Source organism: Musca domestica, unplaced genomic scaffold (genome assembly GCF_030504385.1).
Source record: "Musca domestica strain aabys unplaced genomic scaffold, Musca_domestica.polishedcontigs.V.1.1 649, whole genome shotgun sequence".
Taxonomy (NCBI): Eukaryota; Metazoa; Arthropoda; class Insecta; order Diptera; family Muscidae; genus Musca; species Musca domestica.
This window is the reverse complement of record NW_026712374.1, coordinates 60880-76930: the sequence shown is the minus strand read 5'-3', so window position 1 is coordinate 76930 and position 16051 is coordinate 60880. Positions and strand designations below refer to the sequence as shown.

Genomic DNA, 16051 nt, shown 5'->3' with positions numbered 1-16051 from the left:
AGGGTCTTTTGGTCCTTGAATAAATTTATTTAAAAAATCCACGTTTAAGGGTCTTTTGGTCCTTGAATAAATTTATTTAAAAAATCCACGTTTAAGGGTCTTTTGGTCCTTGAATAAATTTATTTAAAAAATCCACGTTTAAGGGTCTTTTGGTCCTTGAATAAATTTATTTAAAAAATCCACGTTTAAGGGTCTTTTGGTCCTTGAATAAATTTATTTAAAAAATCCACGTTTAAGGGTCTTTTGGTCCTTGAATAAATTTATTTAAAAAATCCACGTTTAAGGGTCTTTTGGTCCTTGGATAAATTTATTTAAAAAATCCACGTTTAAGGGTCTTTTGGACCTTGAATAATTTTTTTTAAAAAATCCACGTTTAAGGGTCTTTTGGTCCTTGAATAAATTTATTTAAAAAATCCACGTTTAAGGGTCTTTTGGTCATTGAATAAATTTATTTAAAAAATCCACGTTTTAGGGTCTTTTGGTCCTTCAACAAAATTATTTTAAAAATCCAAGTTTTATGGGTCTGCTGGTCCTTGATAAACATTTATTTAAAAATCCGTGTTTATGGGTCTGCTGGTCCTTGAAAAAAATTATTTAAAAAATCCACGTTTATGGGTCTGCTGGTCCTTGGAAAAAAAAATATTTAAAAAATCCACGTTTAAGGGTCTTTTGGTCCTTGAATAAATTTATTTAAAAAATCCACGTTTAAGGGTCTTTTGGTCCTTGAATAAATTTATTTAAAAAATCCACGTTTAAGGGTCTTTTGGTCCTTGAATAAATTTATTTAAAAAATCCACGTTTAAGGGTCTTTTGGTCCTTGAATAAATTTATTTAAAAAATCCACGTTTAAGGGTCTTTTGGTCCTTGAATAAATTTATTTAAAAAATCCACGTTTAAGGGTCTTTTGGTCCTTGAATAAATTTATTTAAAAAATCCACATTTACTGGTCTGCTGGTCCTTGGTAAAATTTATTTAAAAAATCCACGTTTAAGGGTCTTTTGGTCCTTGAATAAATTTATTTAAAAAATCCACGTTTAAGGGTCTTTTGGTCCTTGAATAAATTTATTTAAAAAATCCACGTTTATGGGTCTTCTGGCCCTTTAAAAAAATTATTTAAAAAATCCAAGATAAGGGTCTGCTGGTCCTTCAAAAAAATATTAAAAAAAATCCACGTTTATGGGTCTGCTGATCCTTGAAAAAATATTTAAAAAATCCACATTTATGGGTCTAATGGTTCTTGAAAAAAAATATTTGAAAAATCCATGTTTATGGGTCTGCTGGTCCTTCAAAAAAATTATTTAAAAAATCCAAGTTTTATGGGTCTGCTGGTCCTTGATAAAAATTTATTTGAAAAATCCATCAGGACGCAGGATCCAATTTGAAAAAAAAATGTAAAAATTATGGCGTTCGACTTTGTTGCAGTTTTTTTTCTTTATCTCACCCTGTAGACCCTTCTTGGGCGCCATTATTGGTTTATGCGACTACTTTGCAGCAAATATTTGAAATTGAAATTTCATTGCCACAGGGAATTAGTTATGACCTCATGTTTATGTTTTCCTGCACACAAGCAGTCATCGGATGCCTGCACGATAACCTTTGCCTACCAAATATTTTTGTTCCAAAATTCTCTTGATTTGAGCCATAAATTTTCGCTTTCACATGTCTCCCATGCCAAAATGTTTGCACAACCCGATTCCTGAAATTAATCCAAGAATTCTTTGAAAACTCCTTCAAAAAACTGTCACTTCTTTTGATGGCAAATAAAAAAAAATTGAAAAAAAATTAAAAAAAAAACGCAAAATAATTCTTGTTCCAGATAATATGGACGATGACGATGTTATAGTCTGCTTATCATCTCCGGGGCATTTATTTGCCTCGATTCTCCAGATAAGATTAGTTTTTTCTGTTTCTTCTTTTATAACTTCATGCTTTTCTACCTCCGTTTATCTTTACAGAAATCTGCAAAATTTATTTAGTTGAGTTGAACGAGTGAAACGGAAAGCGGTGTCTGAATAATCAAGCCATTATCTGGACAAGGCCTTACCAAAAAAACTAAAAATTTTTAACTAAAGGAACGGAATTTTCGCACAACTTTTTACAAAATGTTGCAACCAATCTGAAGAGGGGAAAAGGCAATGTAAACGGAACTCTCAGAAGAAGCAACGATTTTTTTTTTGGAACAAAAAACACAACGAACCGCACAAAGCCTACACAGGCTCCTAGGCCTCAATTTAAGATTTCTTTTCCTCCCACCCTCAGCCGGCGAAAATTGTAACGAAAACATGAGTAAATCCGGCTTTTCCACCCTCAACCGTTGGTTGGGACGCAAAAACAAGGGTAAGTAGCTGAATTATGGCAAAAATAACCTGTTTTAACCTCCCCCCCCCCTCTCTCTCTTCCAGACAAATCCATGTCCAATGGCAAACTCTCCAAATCCAGCACAAATCTATCCATCTCCAGCACAAACATCAACGAAACTAGTCAACTGGAATATAATCGGATAACACCATTGCCAGCTGCCACCACAAATGCTCCGTTCGAGCAAACGTTTCGCATAACCGTCCTACTGCCCAAAGATCAGCTGTATGTGACGCGATTGGGCGCCCGGGTACCGCTGAGTAAACTACTGGATTTGGTGTGCGACAATAAATTGCTGGATCCGCAGAAATATGAATTTCGTAATCCAGGTAAGTGGCGGGCGTTTGGGCGCCATATTTTTAATTTAACAAAAAAAAAACCTTAATTTAGCCCAACGTTGGGCGCCAAATTGCAAATATTCAGGAAAAAAAAACGATATTTGGTAGCAGATATCAGATACAGCCCAGAAATTGCTCGGTCAAAAAATTATCGAGATCGGATGAGATTTGGATATAGCTTGGGCGCCATATTTTAAATTTAACGAAAAAAATCCTTATTTCAGCCCAACGTTGGGCGCCAAATTGAAAATATTTAGGAAAAAAAAATGATATTTGGTTTCAGGTCCAGAAATACCTCTGTCAAAAATTTATCGAGATCGGAGCACATTTGGATATAGCTTGGGCGCCATATTTTAAATTTAACAAAAAAAATCCTTAATTCAGCCCAACATTGGGCGCCAAATTGAAAATATTTAGGAAAAAATTATATTTGTTACCAGATATCAAATACAGCTCTGTAAAAAATTTATCGAGATCGGAAAAGGTTTGGATATAGCTTGGGCGCCATATTTTTAATTTAACAAAAAAAATCCTTAATTCAGCCCAACGTTGGGCGCCAAATTGAAAATATTCAGGAAAAAATGGTATTTGGTAGCGGATATCAGATACAGTCCAGAAATTGCTCTGTCAAAAATTTATCGAGATCGGATGAGATTTGGATATAGCTTGGGCGCCATATTTTTAATTTAACAAAAAAAATCCTTAATTCAGCCCAAAGTTGGGCGCCAAATTGAAAATATTCAGGAAAAAAAAATGATATTTGGTTTCAGGTATCAGATACAGTCCAGAAATACCTGTGTCAAAAATTTATCGAGATCGGATGAGATTTGAATATAGCTTGGGCGCCATATTTTTAATTTAACAAAAAAAAGTCCTTAATTCAGCCCAACGTTGGGCGCCAAATTGAAAATATTTAGGAAAAAAATAGATATTTGGTAGCAGATATCAGATACAGTCTAGAAATACCTCTGTCAAAAATTTATCGAGATCGGATAAGGTTTGGAAATAGCTTGGGTGCCATATTTTTAATTTAACAAAAAAAAAATCCTTCTAATTCAGCCCAACGTTGGGCGCCAAATTGAAAATATTCAGGAAAAAAATGATAATTGGTTTCAGGTATCAGATACAGTCCAGAAATACCTGTGTCAAAAATTTATCGAGATCGGATAAGGTTTGAATATAGCTTGGGCGCCATATTTTTAATTTAACAAAAAAAAAATCCTTAATTCAGCCCAACGTTGGGCGCCAAATTGAAAATATTCAGGAAAAAAAAATGATATTTGGTTTCAGGTATCAGATACAGTCCAGAAATACCTCTGTCAACAATTTATCGAGATCGGATAAGGTTTGGATATAGCTTGGGCGCCATATTTTTAATTTAACAAAAAAAAATCCTTAATTCAGCCCAACGTTGGGCGCCAAATTGAAAATATTCAGGAAAAAATGGTATTTGGTAGCGGATATCAGATACAGTCCAGAAATTGCTCTGTCAAAAATTTATCGAGATCGGATGAGATTTGGATATAGCTTGGGCGCCATATTTTTAATTTAACAAAAAAAATCCTTAATTCAGCCCAAAGTTGGGCGCCAAATTGAAAATATTCAGGAAAAAAAAATGATATTTGGTTTCAGGTATCAGATACAGTCCAGAAATACCTGTGTCAAAAATTTATCGAGATCGGATGAGATTTGAATATAGCTTGGGCGCCATATTTTTAATTTAACAAAAAAAAGTCCTTAATTCAGCCCAACGTTGGGCGCCAAATTGAAAATATTTAGGAAAAAAATAGATATTTGGTAGCAGATATCAGATACAGTCTAGAAATACCTCTGTCAAAAATTTATCGAGATCGGATAAGGTTTGGAAATAGCTTGGGTGCCATATTTTTAATTTAACAAAAAAAAAATCCTTCTAATTCAGCCCAACGTTGGGCGCCAAATTGAAAATATTTAGGAAAAAAGAACGATATTTGGTAGCAGATATCAAATACAGCTCGGAAATACCTGTGTCAAAAATTTATCGAGATCGGATAAGGTTTGGATATAGCTTGGGCGCCATATTTTAAATTTAACAAAAACAAATCCTTAATTCAGCCCAACGTTGGGCGCCAAATTGAAAATATTTAGGAAAAAAATTATATTTCGAACCAGGTATCAGATACAGCCCAGAAATACCTGTGACAAAAATTTATCGAGATCGGATGAGATTTGGATATAGCTTGGGCGCCATATTTTTAATTTAACAAAAAAAATCCTTAATTCAGCCCAAAGTTGGGCGCCAAATTGAAAATATTCAGGAAAAAAAAATGATATTTGGTTTCAGGTATCAGATACAGTCCAGAAATACCTGTGTCAAAAATTTATCGAGATCGGATGAGATTTGAATATAGCTTGGGCGCCATATTTTTAATTTAACAAAAAAAAGTCCTTAATTCAGCCCAACGTTGGGCGCCAAATTGAAAATATTTAGGAAAAAAATAGATATTTGGTAGCAGATATCAGATACAGTCTAGAAATACCTCTGTCAAAAATTTATCGAGATCGGATAAGGTTTGGAAATAGCTTGGGTGCCATATTTTTAATTTAACAAAAAAAAAAATCCTTCTAATTCAGCCCAACGTTGGGCGCCAAATTGAAAATATTTAGGAAAAAGAACGATATTTGGTAGCAGATATCAAATACAGCTCGGAAATACCTGTGTCAAAAATTTATCGAGATCGGATAAGGTTTGGATATAGCTTGGGCGCCATATTTTAAATTTAACAAAAACAAATCCTTAATTCAGCCCAACGTTGGGCGCCAAATTGAAAATATTTAGGAAAAAAATTATATTTCGAACCAGGTATCAGATACAGCCCAGAAATACCTGTGACAAAAATTTATCGAGATCGGATGAGATTTGGATATAGCTTGGCGCCATATTTTAAATTTAACAAAAAATCCTTATTTCAGCCCAACGTTAGGCGCCAAATTGAAAATATTTAGGAAAAAAATTATATTTGGTACCAGATATCAGATCTAGCCCAGAAATGGCTCGGTCAAAATTTTACCGAGCTCGGAGCAGATTTGGACATAGCTCCCATATATATCCTTATCCGATATCAGGTTTATTCTGCACTAAATGGCTAAAAATTAGTCCAAATGGCCTGAATTTTGGTACTTTTGACGGAATTCATTTCACCAGATGTCAGATACAGATATCAGATATAGCCCAGAAATACCTCTGCCAAATTTTATCAAGATCGGTTCAGATTTGGATATAGCTCCCACATATATCTTCAACCAATTTCAGTTTTTTCTGCACCAAATGGCTAAAAATTAGTCCAAATCGCCTGAATTCTGGCACTTCCGACGGAATTTATTTCACCAGATGTCAGATATCAGATCTAGCCCAGAAATACCTCTGTACAATTTTATTGAGATCGGTTCGCATTTGGATATAGCTCCCATATATATCCTTATCCGATTTTTGGTTTATTGTGCACCAAATGGCCAATATCAGTCCAAATGAACTGAATCTTGGCACATCCCACCGAATTCAGTCTAGATGCGAGTACCTGAAATTTTGTGAAAATCGGATCAGATATAGCTATAGCTCCCATATATATGTTTCATCCGATTTGGGGTTTTATGTCCCTCACATGCGTAATATGCACTCCACATGAATGATATTTGGTACCAGAAATCCTATAGAGCTCGGAAATACCTCTGCCAAATTTTATGAAGATCGGTTCAGATATAGCTATAGCTCCCATATATATGTTTCGTCCGATTTGGGGTTTTAAGTACCTCACATGCGGAATATGCACTCTACATAAATGATATTTGGTACCAGAAATCCTATAGAGCTCAGAAATACCTCTGCCAAATTTTATCAAGATTGGTTCAGATTTGGATATAGCTCCCATATATATCTTAATCCGATTTAGGGTTAATTGTGCACCAAATGGCCAATATCAGTCCAAATGACCTGAATTTTGGTACATCCGACCGAAAACAGTCTAGATGTGAGTACCTCAAATTTTGTGAAAATCGGTTCGGATATAGCTATAGCTCCCATATATATGTTTCATCCGATTTGGGGTTTTAAGTGCCTCACATGCGTAATATGCCCTCCACATAAATGATATTGGGTACCAGAAATCCAATAGAGCTCGGAAATACCTCTGCCAAATTTCATCAAGATCGGTTCAGATTTGGATATAGCTCCTATATAGATCTTCAGCCGATTCAGGGTTAATTGTGCACCAAATGGCCAATATCAGTCCAAATGCTCTGAATTTTGGCACATCTGACCGAATTCAGCCTAGATACGAGTACTTGAAATTTGGTGAAAATCCGTTCAGATATAGCTATAGCTCCCATATATATGTGTCATCCGATTTGGGGTTTTAAGTACCTCACAGGCGTAATATGCACTCCACATGAGTGATTTTACCAGAAATCCTATAGAGCTCGGAAATACCTCTGCCAAATTTCATCATGATCGGTTCAAATTTGGATATATCTCATATATAGATCTTCAGCCGATTCAGGGTTAATTGTGCACCAAATGGCCAATATCAGTCCAAATGACCTGAATTTTGTCTCTTCCAATGGAATTCAGCCTAGATGCGAGTACCTCAAATTTGGTGGAAATCGGTTCAGATATAGCTCTAGCTCCCATATATATGTTTCGTCCGATTTGGGGTTTTAAGTGCCTCACATGCGGAATATGCACTCCACATAAATGATATTTGGTACCAGAAATCCTATAGAGCTCGGAAATACCTCTGCCAAATTTTATCAAGATCGGTTCGGATTTGGATATAGCTCCCATATATATCTTCAACCTATTTCAGGTTTATTCTGCACCAAATGGCCAATATCAGTCCAAATGACCTGCATTTTGGCACTTCCGACGAAACTTAGCCTAGATGCGAGTACCTCAAATTTGGTAAAAATCGGTTCAGATATAGCTATAGATCCCATATATTTGCTTCATCCGATGTTTCAATCCTCCGTCAATTTTTTTTTTTTTTTTTTGAAATCGATTCAGAATTGGATATATTTTCCAAATTGTGACCGCCCTAAAGCCAAGATATGCTTTCCAAAAAGGTTCATAGTTGATATGATCTGCTTCACATAAATTCCCAATATAAACTTTATTTGTTGCGGAAGCTCTACTAAATACGCATAGTGGTGTGGTGTATCATATAGTTGGTGACCTTTAACCTTTCCTTATTGGTTTTTTATTTTTTTTAACTTTTGTGGGTTACTAATTGGGCGCCATTTTTACAAAACTGATTGGGCGCCATTTTTACAATATTCATTGAGCGCCATTTTTACGCTTTGAATTTCGTTAGACGCCATTTGTTATTTTAATTCGGCCAAAAAGGTATCAGAAACGTTGGGCGCCGCCACAATTCTCTTCAAGGCTCAACTTTTCAATATTCAATATTTAGGAATATATTTTTGTAACAAAATCCCTTCGGAAATTTTGAGCACTTTACATACTTTTGCAAAAATTTACAAAAATTCTCCACAAAAAAAATTCATAAAAATTATTGGGCGCCATTTCTTCAAAATTGATTGGGCGCCACTTTTAGGCTTTTTAATGATAATTTAAATAAAATCCCATTTTACATTCCATCATCCATTAGAAAAATATTCTCCGTTGATTGAACTTGAAATTTAATCAGAATTCCCTTTCCCTGAGGCCTAAATTCATTTTTTGTCAAAAAAAAAATTTGACTTCCGTTGGGCGCCATTTGTTATTTTAATTTGGCCGTCCGTCAGTGGAAATCACTCTAGCTTCCGAACGAAATGAATTAGGTTGATAAAATTTTACTCAAATGTATATTATGTCTGCAAGATCTTTGGTATTTATAATGGGTCATGTAGGTCCACGTTTTGGTATAGCCCCCATGTAACGATACCTCCCGATATTCGGTTTTTTCATGATTTAAGCGACATTATTCACCGGAATTGTTTCAAATTTGGTATTTGGAGTTCGTAATGGGTACTTCAGCCTTAGACAGAAAATTGCCTCTGCAGGTCCACGTCCTCGTATAGCCCCCATATAAGGGCACCTTCCGATATTCGGTATTTTAATGATTTTTGCTACATTATTCTCCGGAATTGTTTCAAATTTCGTATTTGAAGATCGTTACGAATATTACAGCCTGTGACAGATAATTGTCTGTGCAGGTCCACGTCTTCGTATAGCCCCCATATAACGGTACCTCCCTATTTTCGGTATTTTGATGATTTAAGCGACTTTATTCACCGGAATTGTTGCAAATTTCGTATTTGAAGTTCTTAATAGAGTGTACAACTTATGACAGAAAATTGTCTCTGCAGGTCCACGTCTTCGTATAGCCCCCATATAACGGAACCTCCCTATATCCGGTATTTTGATGATTTTAGCAACATTATTTACCGGAAATGTTTCAAATTTGGTATGTGAAGTTCGAAATGGATGCTACAACGTATGACAGAAAATTTTCTCTGCAGGTCCACGTCTTCGTATAGCCCCCATATAAGGGTACCTCCCGATATTCGGTATTTTGATGATTTTAGCGACATTATTCACCGGAATTGTTTCAAATTTCGTATTTGTAGTTCGTTACGGATACTACAACCTATGACAGAAAATTGCCTGTGCAGGTCCACGTCTTCATATAGCCCCCATATAACGGTACCTCCCGATATTCGGTATTTTGATGATTTTAGCGACATTAATCACCGGAATTGTTTTAATTTTCGTAGTTGAAGTTCGTAATGGCTACTAGAGCCTATGACAGAGAATTGTCTGTGCAGGTCCACATCCTCGTATAGCACCCATATAACAATACCTCCCGATATTCGGTATTTTCATGATTTTAGCAACATTATTCACCGGAATTGTTTCAAATTTGGTATTTGAAGTTCGAAATCGATACTACAGCCTACGACAGAAAATTATCTGTGCAGGTCCACGTCTTCGTATAGCCCCCATATAACGGTACCTCCCGATATTCGGTATTTTGATGATTTTAGCGACATTATTCACCGGAATTGTTTCAAATTTCGTATTTGGAGTTGGTAATGGATACTACAGCCTATGACCGAAAATTGTCTGTGCAGGTCCACGTCTTCGTATAGCCCCCATATAACGAATTTCAATTAAGTGGTAGTTTTCGGTTTTTTTTTTTTTTTTTTTTTTTTTTTGTTTGAAAAAATTCAAGTTCCTTCCAAGTGGTGGCCCGGCCGAACTTAACTACTTGTTTCCTTTTTTTCTAATTATTTCATTTTTTTCTCTCCAAAAAAACGTTGGGCGCCATTTTTTAGTGTTTTTAATTGGGCGCCATTTTTTATCATTACTTTTTATTAACTTTCTCTTTTTCTCTCTCTCTCCCTCTCTCTTTCTCTTCCAGTTGATGCTAGTCAAGTCTACAGCTGCGATCTGACCATTGGCGCTGTGGGTCTCTCCGAAATACGTCTGTGTCACAAATCCGAGTCATACGACAACAACTTCAACAGCGATGAGATTATGAAGCTGCAACGCACCACCATAATCCGCGAATCGTTGACCTCGTCAGAGTTCAGCGGACGCAATTCGAAGCATACTGCAAAAACCACTAGTCCATATAGTTCGACAAATTCCCTGAACTCAATGGATTCGTCGGGCACAAGGCCGAGGAGTGCACAACCAAAAATTGCAGCACCGCCAAGGAAAAAACGGGCTGCCCCCAAACCGCCCAGCCAGGCGGCCATACCGGAAAGGGGGGAACAAAACACTTTGGCCACCAAAGATTTTTCTGTGTCAACACCAAATCTAAGTTCTCCGTCGAGTACCTTTTCATTTGCGCAGAGTGATATCAATGGCAATAAATGTAATGGCCATCTGGCTGAGGAGGAGGAGGAGGAGGAGCCTGAGAAGCTGGATGTGGCCAACAAAAATCTTAGCAATGGCTATACCGAGGATACCGTGTTGTATGCCCAGGTCCAGAAAAAGAATGCCCTGAATTCGAATAATTTCAATGGCGAAACGGGGCCAGCAGGTCCTGAGGTGGGTAGGTTGCCGGAACCTTCACCACGCAAAAAGGTGGTACCTGTGGTGGTGGTGGCTGCCAAAAAGAAAACTGTGGCCCCACCGGCTCCTGCGGCAACCAGAAATTCCCTGGACACTGATGACACTGAGTCCATTGCCTCCAGCAATGTCAATTCGGAACCCAGTACGCCAGCCACACCCAAACCGGCCGAGAGATCCATGAGCAGGGAAGATCTGACCAGTGACATGATGCCCAAACCTCAACCTCGTGTAACTACCACCACCACCATGCTAAACACCCCCCAGGAGGTTGGGGCCGACAAGCCACGCCACAATGTGTCCAAGGTCATGTTGAATCGCACGCCCACTCCAGAACCACGTTCCCTCTCCTGTGAACCTCCCGACATGGATGTTTGCTATGAAACCCAGTTGGAGAATTTAAAACGCCCCATCGAAGACGACAACGTTTCCAAGCAGGCCGACTCGGGCATTGGGGAACCCGTACCCTCACCCATACCCGACAGCCTACCCTCTGAGGTGTCCCATTTGGATGTGAAATCGAATTTTGAATCATCCTCCGATGATGATGACATGGTCAAGGTCTATAACTTCAAGCTGGGCAAGACATTGGTAAAACCGCTAAATGAAACCAAAACCCTGGAGGAGCTGACTCTACTGAATGCAGGCCAGGAGGAAACCGATAGCGAGCTAAACACCCCCCTCACCCAGGTCCCCTGTTCGGGGACGCCTTCGGAAACATCGTCCTGGAATTTTGCCATACCCATTTCACCGCCACCAAATTTTGCCGATGGCAAATTTGCAGAAGCCGCCTTTGAGCCGCCGGCACCTGCAGCGGAACAGGAAAATCCCATAACACCAAAGATTGTCGAGAGACCTGTCCTCAATTTTGAGGTACTCAAACAGGAAACCACGCTGGCGGAGAAAACCAAAGTCACCACACCCCAAACTCCGCTGCAGAGTTGTGTGGGCGAATTGTCGGCCATAATTCAGGATAACGCTTTGGATAGTCTGATTAAAAAGTCCGAGGAAACACCGGAAATCGAGTCGGCCAAACCGAATACCCTGAGCAACTTCAGTATAACAGCTGGCGCCCAAACGTGCCTAACCAAACCCAAAGAGGTGCAAAAGGAGGGGAAGGAATTACAGGAAAGGGATGGCAACAGAGGTGGTTCAGACATTTCAAATGGCGCCCAAATGGGTCCAGAAGAAACCAAAAAAGGCGAATTGGATAGGAAGGAATTGCCGCAAAGGGAAGAGATCAGAGGCGATGTTAATGCCACCCAAATGGCTACAGTCGAATCCAAAGAAGTTGCAAAGGAGCAGGACCAGCCATCATTGCCTGAGGATGATAAGACCCAAAGAGAAACGAATACCGAAAACCAACTCAACAAAATATCCGGCGCCCAAATGTCCCCCAAAGAACAGCCAACGGAACTGGAATCACCCACAAATGCCCCCGACGAAGAAAAACTCTATCGCAAGCGCAACAGTGTGACCAGCCTTAAACAGCGACGTTCCGTCAATCGTTCCGACTCCTTCCACAGCACAGCCATAACAACGCCAGAGAGCGGAGCTAATCTCGGCAAACGTACCTCCTCACAAATGTCATTGGATCAGATGGCGGGTAATCTAAATCGTCGACGTTCCTCCAGTGAGCTAAGCATTGGCGAATCACCTTCCCTGCAAAGTTTAGAGGTCATGAAGACCATTTTGAATTCCCGTAAAAATAGTTTGGAGCAGCAGGAGCTGAAACAGGACCATCAAGCCATAGAAGTCAATACCCGGAGACCTTCGGAAGAGTTGAAATTTGCCAGCCTGGAACTGAAAACCAAAAGTCATGCTGAGGAACAGGACAAAAAACTTTGGCAGACTACGCTCTCGGGTCAGGACAGTGTGTCCAATTCCGAGGATGCATCATCCGAAATTCGAGAGTCACCCAAACCCAAAGAATTACCCAAAGTTTATCGTTACTCTGGTCCGCCCAGCATTAATTTTTCCACCTGGAGTGAAAGGCCCAAGGCCCAGGTGGTGGCCATCAAAAATGAGGGAGACTACATTTTCGGGGGAAAGCAGAACGGCAACAAAACCCTGCCAAGTCTCGGACAGTCAGATGCAGCCCCCATTGTCAAAACGGATACCATACAACGCATGGGTATACCAGAGAAAGAATTTAAGGTACCCATCCTGGTGAAGCCACTGCCGGATGTGGTTGTGGACAAGGTGGAAGTCCAGGCCAAGCTGAAGGCCAGCAATAATGACCTTCCAACTCCCATTGCTGAGAAGGCCAGCAAACCTCCAACGCCGGTGAAAAACATTCCCAATGGCAGTCTGAAATTTACTCCACAACGGCCCACTGTAGAATCCGTACTCAAGCCACAAACCCAGAGTATTGTCAATGTGGCAACACTGCCACGCAGCAACAACAAACGTTTCACCAGCACAGCCATGCTTAGCACAAGTTCCAGCCCTACCACCCCACCAGGGCCTCAGTTATTGCGTTCTCCATCCACGAAACGCGAAGAGGCGGCGGCGGCGAGGGACACCAAATCCATGATGGTGGTCAATGAAAATGTGGCCCCAGGACCACAATTGTTACGCTCCACCTCGTCTTCCGGCAAACGTGTGGAACGGGAAACCAAATCAATGGTGGTGAGCGCAAATGATGTCACTCCGGCACCTTTTGGCCAGAACACCCTAAGACGCACTGGCTTCAAGGAGAAAATATTGGCCCAAGAGGAGCAGCAGAAGGAAAGGCACATAGCCCAGACACCAACCCAAGCCAAAGCTTTTACGAATGGTGAATTGAAAGTCACGAATACGAACACGAACAGCATGGTCAAGCCTGCCGCCACCAGTGCCAAATTACATTTAAATTTAAAAGCTGTCAACACCACCACCACCACCACGCCCCTCTCCAACCCCAGCCCACCACTTAAACCCAAACCTCAAACACCAAAAACCGCTCCTGTCATAAGTACAACAACACCACCTCCAGTCCCAGCTGTGGGCGCAGCAACAACACCCAAGGCCCCAATTCCACCACCCATGTTCATGAGTGTCAATTTAAAACCTGTCACCGGCGAACGGTCGCCCCTACCCGCCAACCATCCCCGTGACCAATTAATGGAAGCTATACGAAATTTCAAGAGAAACGATTTGAAAAAGTCTTAGATTAGCTTGGCAGTGGCAGGCAAATGAGCTTTTGATAGGGCGAATTGATAGGGGGAGCAAAAGAGGGAGAATTGTCAGAGAGTCAGGGAGAGAAAAATGATAAAGAGAACAGATTTTTTAAGGCGAATTCGTTGCTATGGAAAAGAAAAATTAACGGGGGTTCGATGTGGGTGCTGATGAGAGGGAGAGAGAGAGGGATTTTCTGAAACAAATTATGGTCGAATGAGAAAGGGAGAAAGTAGCAGCAGAAGACAATTGGATTTTTTAGGGGAATTTTTTGAAGGAGTAGACAAATTAACGGGGTTTCAATAAGCAGAGAGAGAGAGAAAGAGAGAAGAGAATTTCCATAAAAAACCTTGTTTGGAAGAGTATTCATGAAATTTTTTGCAGGTTCTTTAAGAATTCGACCAATTTCTTAATTTTGTGAAAAAAGTAAATTCTAAAATAAATATTCCTTGCAATATGGTTATAACTAATGATAGTCATCTCAAAATTTTATCAAAAGTCCGTTTTGAAAAATACCCAAAAAAATTCGACCAATTTTTTTGTTGATACAATTTTTGATTTTTTGCTATGCATTGTCTCACATGACACCTCTGAATGGCTTAAAAATAACATTTTCCCATTTAAAAAATTCGACCAATTTTTTTGGTATAAAAATTTTTGAACTTAGAAGAATGGAAAAAAAAACTCAAAATAAATGTTTACAATAAATAGATTATCATCATATTTCAGAGGAAAGTTAAAATTTTGGCAAAAATTCCATTTAAAAAAATCTCCAAAAATTTCGACCAATTTTGGGTGTAGAATTTTTTCTTTTTTTTAAACTAAATTGCTTTTTTGTGGTCACATAAGAACTTCTTTTTTAATAGAGAAACTTTTTTTCCCCAAAAAATTTGCAAATGAAATTCGACCAATTTTTGATATATTGAGTCTTAAATTAGGAAAACTAGAAAAAAAAATTGTTATCCAAATTAATTTTCCTCGGCAGATGGGCATAATGCATAACTGAAAATCCAAAAATTTGCCAAAAGTCCGTTTTGAAAAATCAATTGAAATTCGACCAATTTTTGGTATATTAGTTTTTTTTAGGAAAACTACAAAAAAATTGTTATCCAAATTAATTTTCCTCGGCAGATGGGCATAATGCATAACTGGAAATCTAAAAATTTGCCAAAAGTCCGATTGGAAAAATCCCACAAAAAAAATCGACCAATTTTTTATTAGTATAATTTTTTTTATTTTTCTCAATGAATAGTCTTGAATGCCCTAAGAATAGTATTTGAAATTCTCTCAATGTATTTGACATGCATTTTAAACGTTCTATAAGAATTCGACCAATTTTGGTATGTAAGGTCTTACCAATTTTTGGTAGAATTTTTTTAAAAGAATGAAAGGAATTTATTACAATATACATTTCTACAAACATAAATTGCCATCACATGTCGTGGAAAGTCAAAACAAAGCCAAATTCGATTTTAAAAAAATGTCCAAAAATTTCGACCAATTTTTGGTAAAACATTTTTTCTTTTTTTTTTCTTTTTTTTCCAAACTAAATTGCTTTTTTGTAGCCACAGAAGAATTTCTTTTATCGAGGAAAAATTTTTCCCCAAAAAATTTGCGATTAAAATTCGACCAATTTTTGGTATATTAAGTTTTAAAGTAGGAAAAGTAGAAAAAATTGTACCGAAATTAATTTTTCACGGCAGATGGTCATAATGCATCGCTGGAAGTCCAAAAATTTGCCAAAAGTCCGATTTGAAAAACCGCCCAAAAATTTTTTATTGGTCTAATTTTTCTATTTTTTATCAATGAATAGTCTTTGAATGCCCTCAGAATAGTGACTGAATGCATCCAATGTATTTGACATGAATTTTTTATTTATTTATTTATTTTTATTTATTTTTTTTTTTTTTTGGTTCCTTAGAATTTCGACCAATTTTTGGTATATTAAATTTTAAATTAGAAATAGTCGAAAAAAATCATACCATAATTCATTTTCCATGGCAAATAGTTATAGTGTCTCACTGGAAATTCAGAAATTTACCAAATGTCCGATTTTAAAAATCCCCCAAAAAATCGACCAATTTTTTTTTTTTTTTGACAATGAATAGTCATGGCATGCCCTAATGAAAGTCTCCAAAGTGTT

The 16051-nt window shown here is 38.1% G+C and overlaps 1 protein-coding gene across 1 annotated transcript in view; it reads left to right on the top strand.

The window, feature by feature from the left end:
- LOC101899897 (proteoglycan 4) overlaps positions 1-14347 on the top strand; it is a 32121-nt gene extending 17774 nt beyond the window's left edge. The window contains exons 2-4 of the mRNA XM_059129670.1: positions 1956-2337; positions 2403-2687; positions 10094-14347. Coding sequence (XP_058985653.1) covers positions 2283-2337; positions 2403-2687; positions 10094-13902 — 4149 coding nt within the window. The 5' untranslated portion in view covers positions 1956-2282 and the 3' untranslated portion in view covers positions 13903-14347. The remainder of the gene's footprint in view (positions 1-1955; positions 2338-2402; positions 2688-10093) is intronic.
- The last annotated feature ends 1704 nt before the right edge of the window (positions 14348-16051 follow it).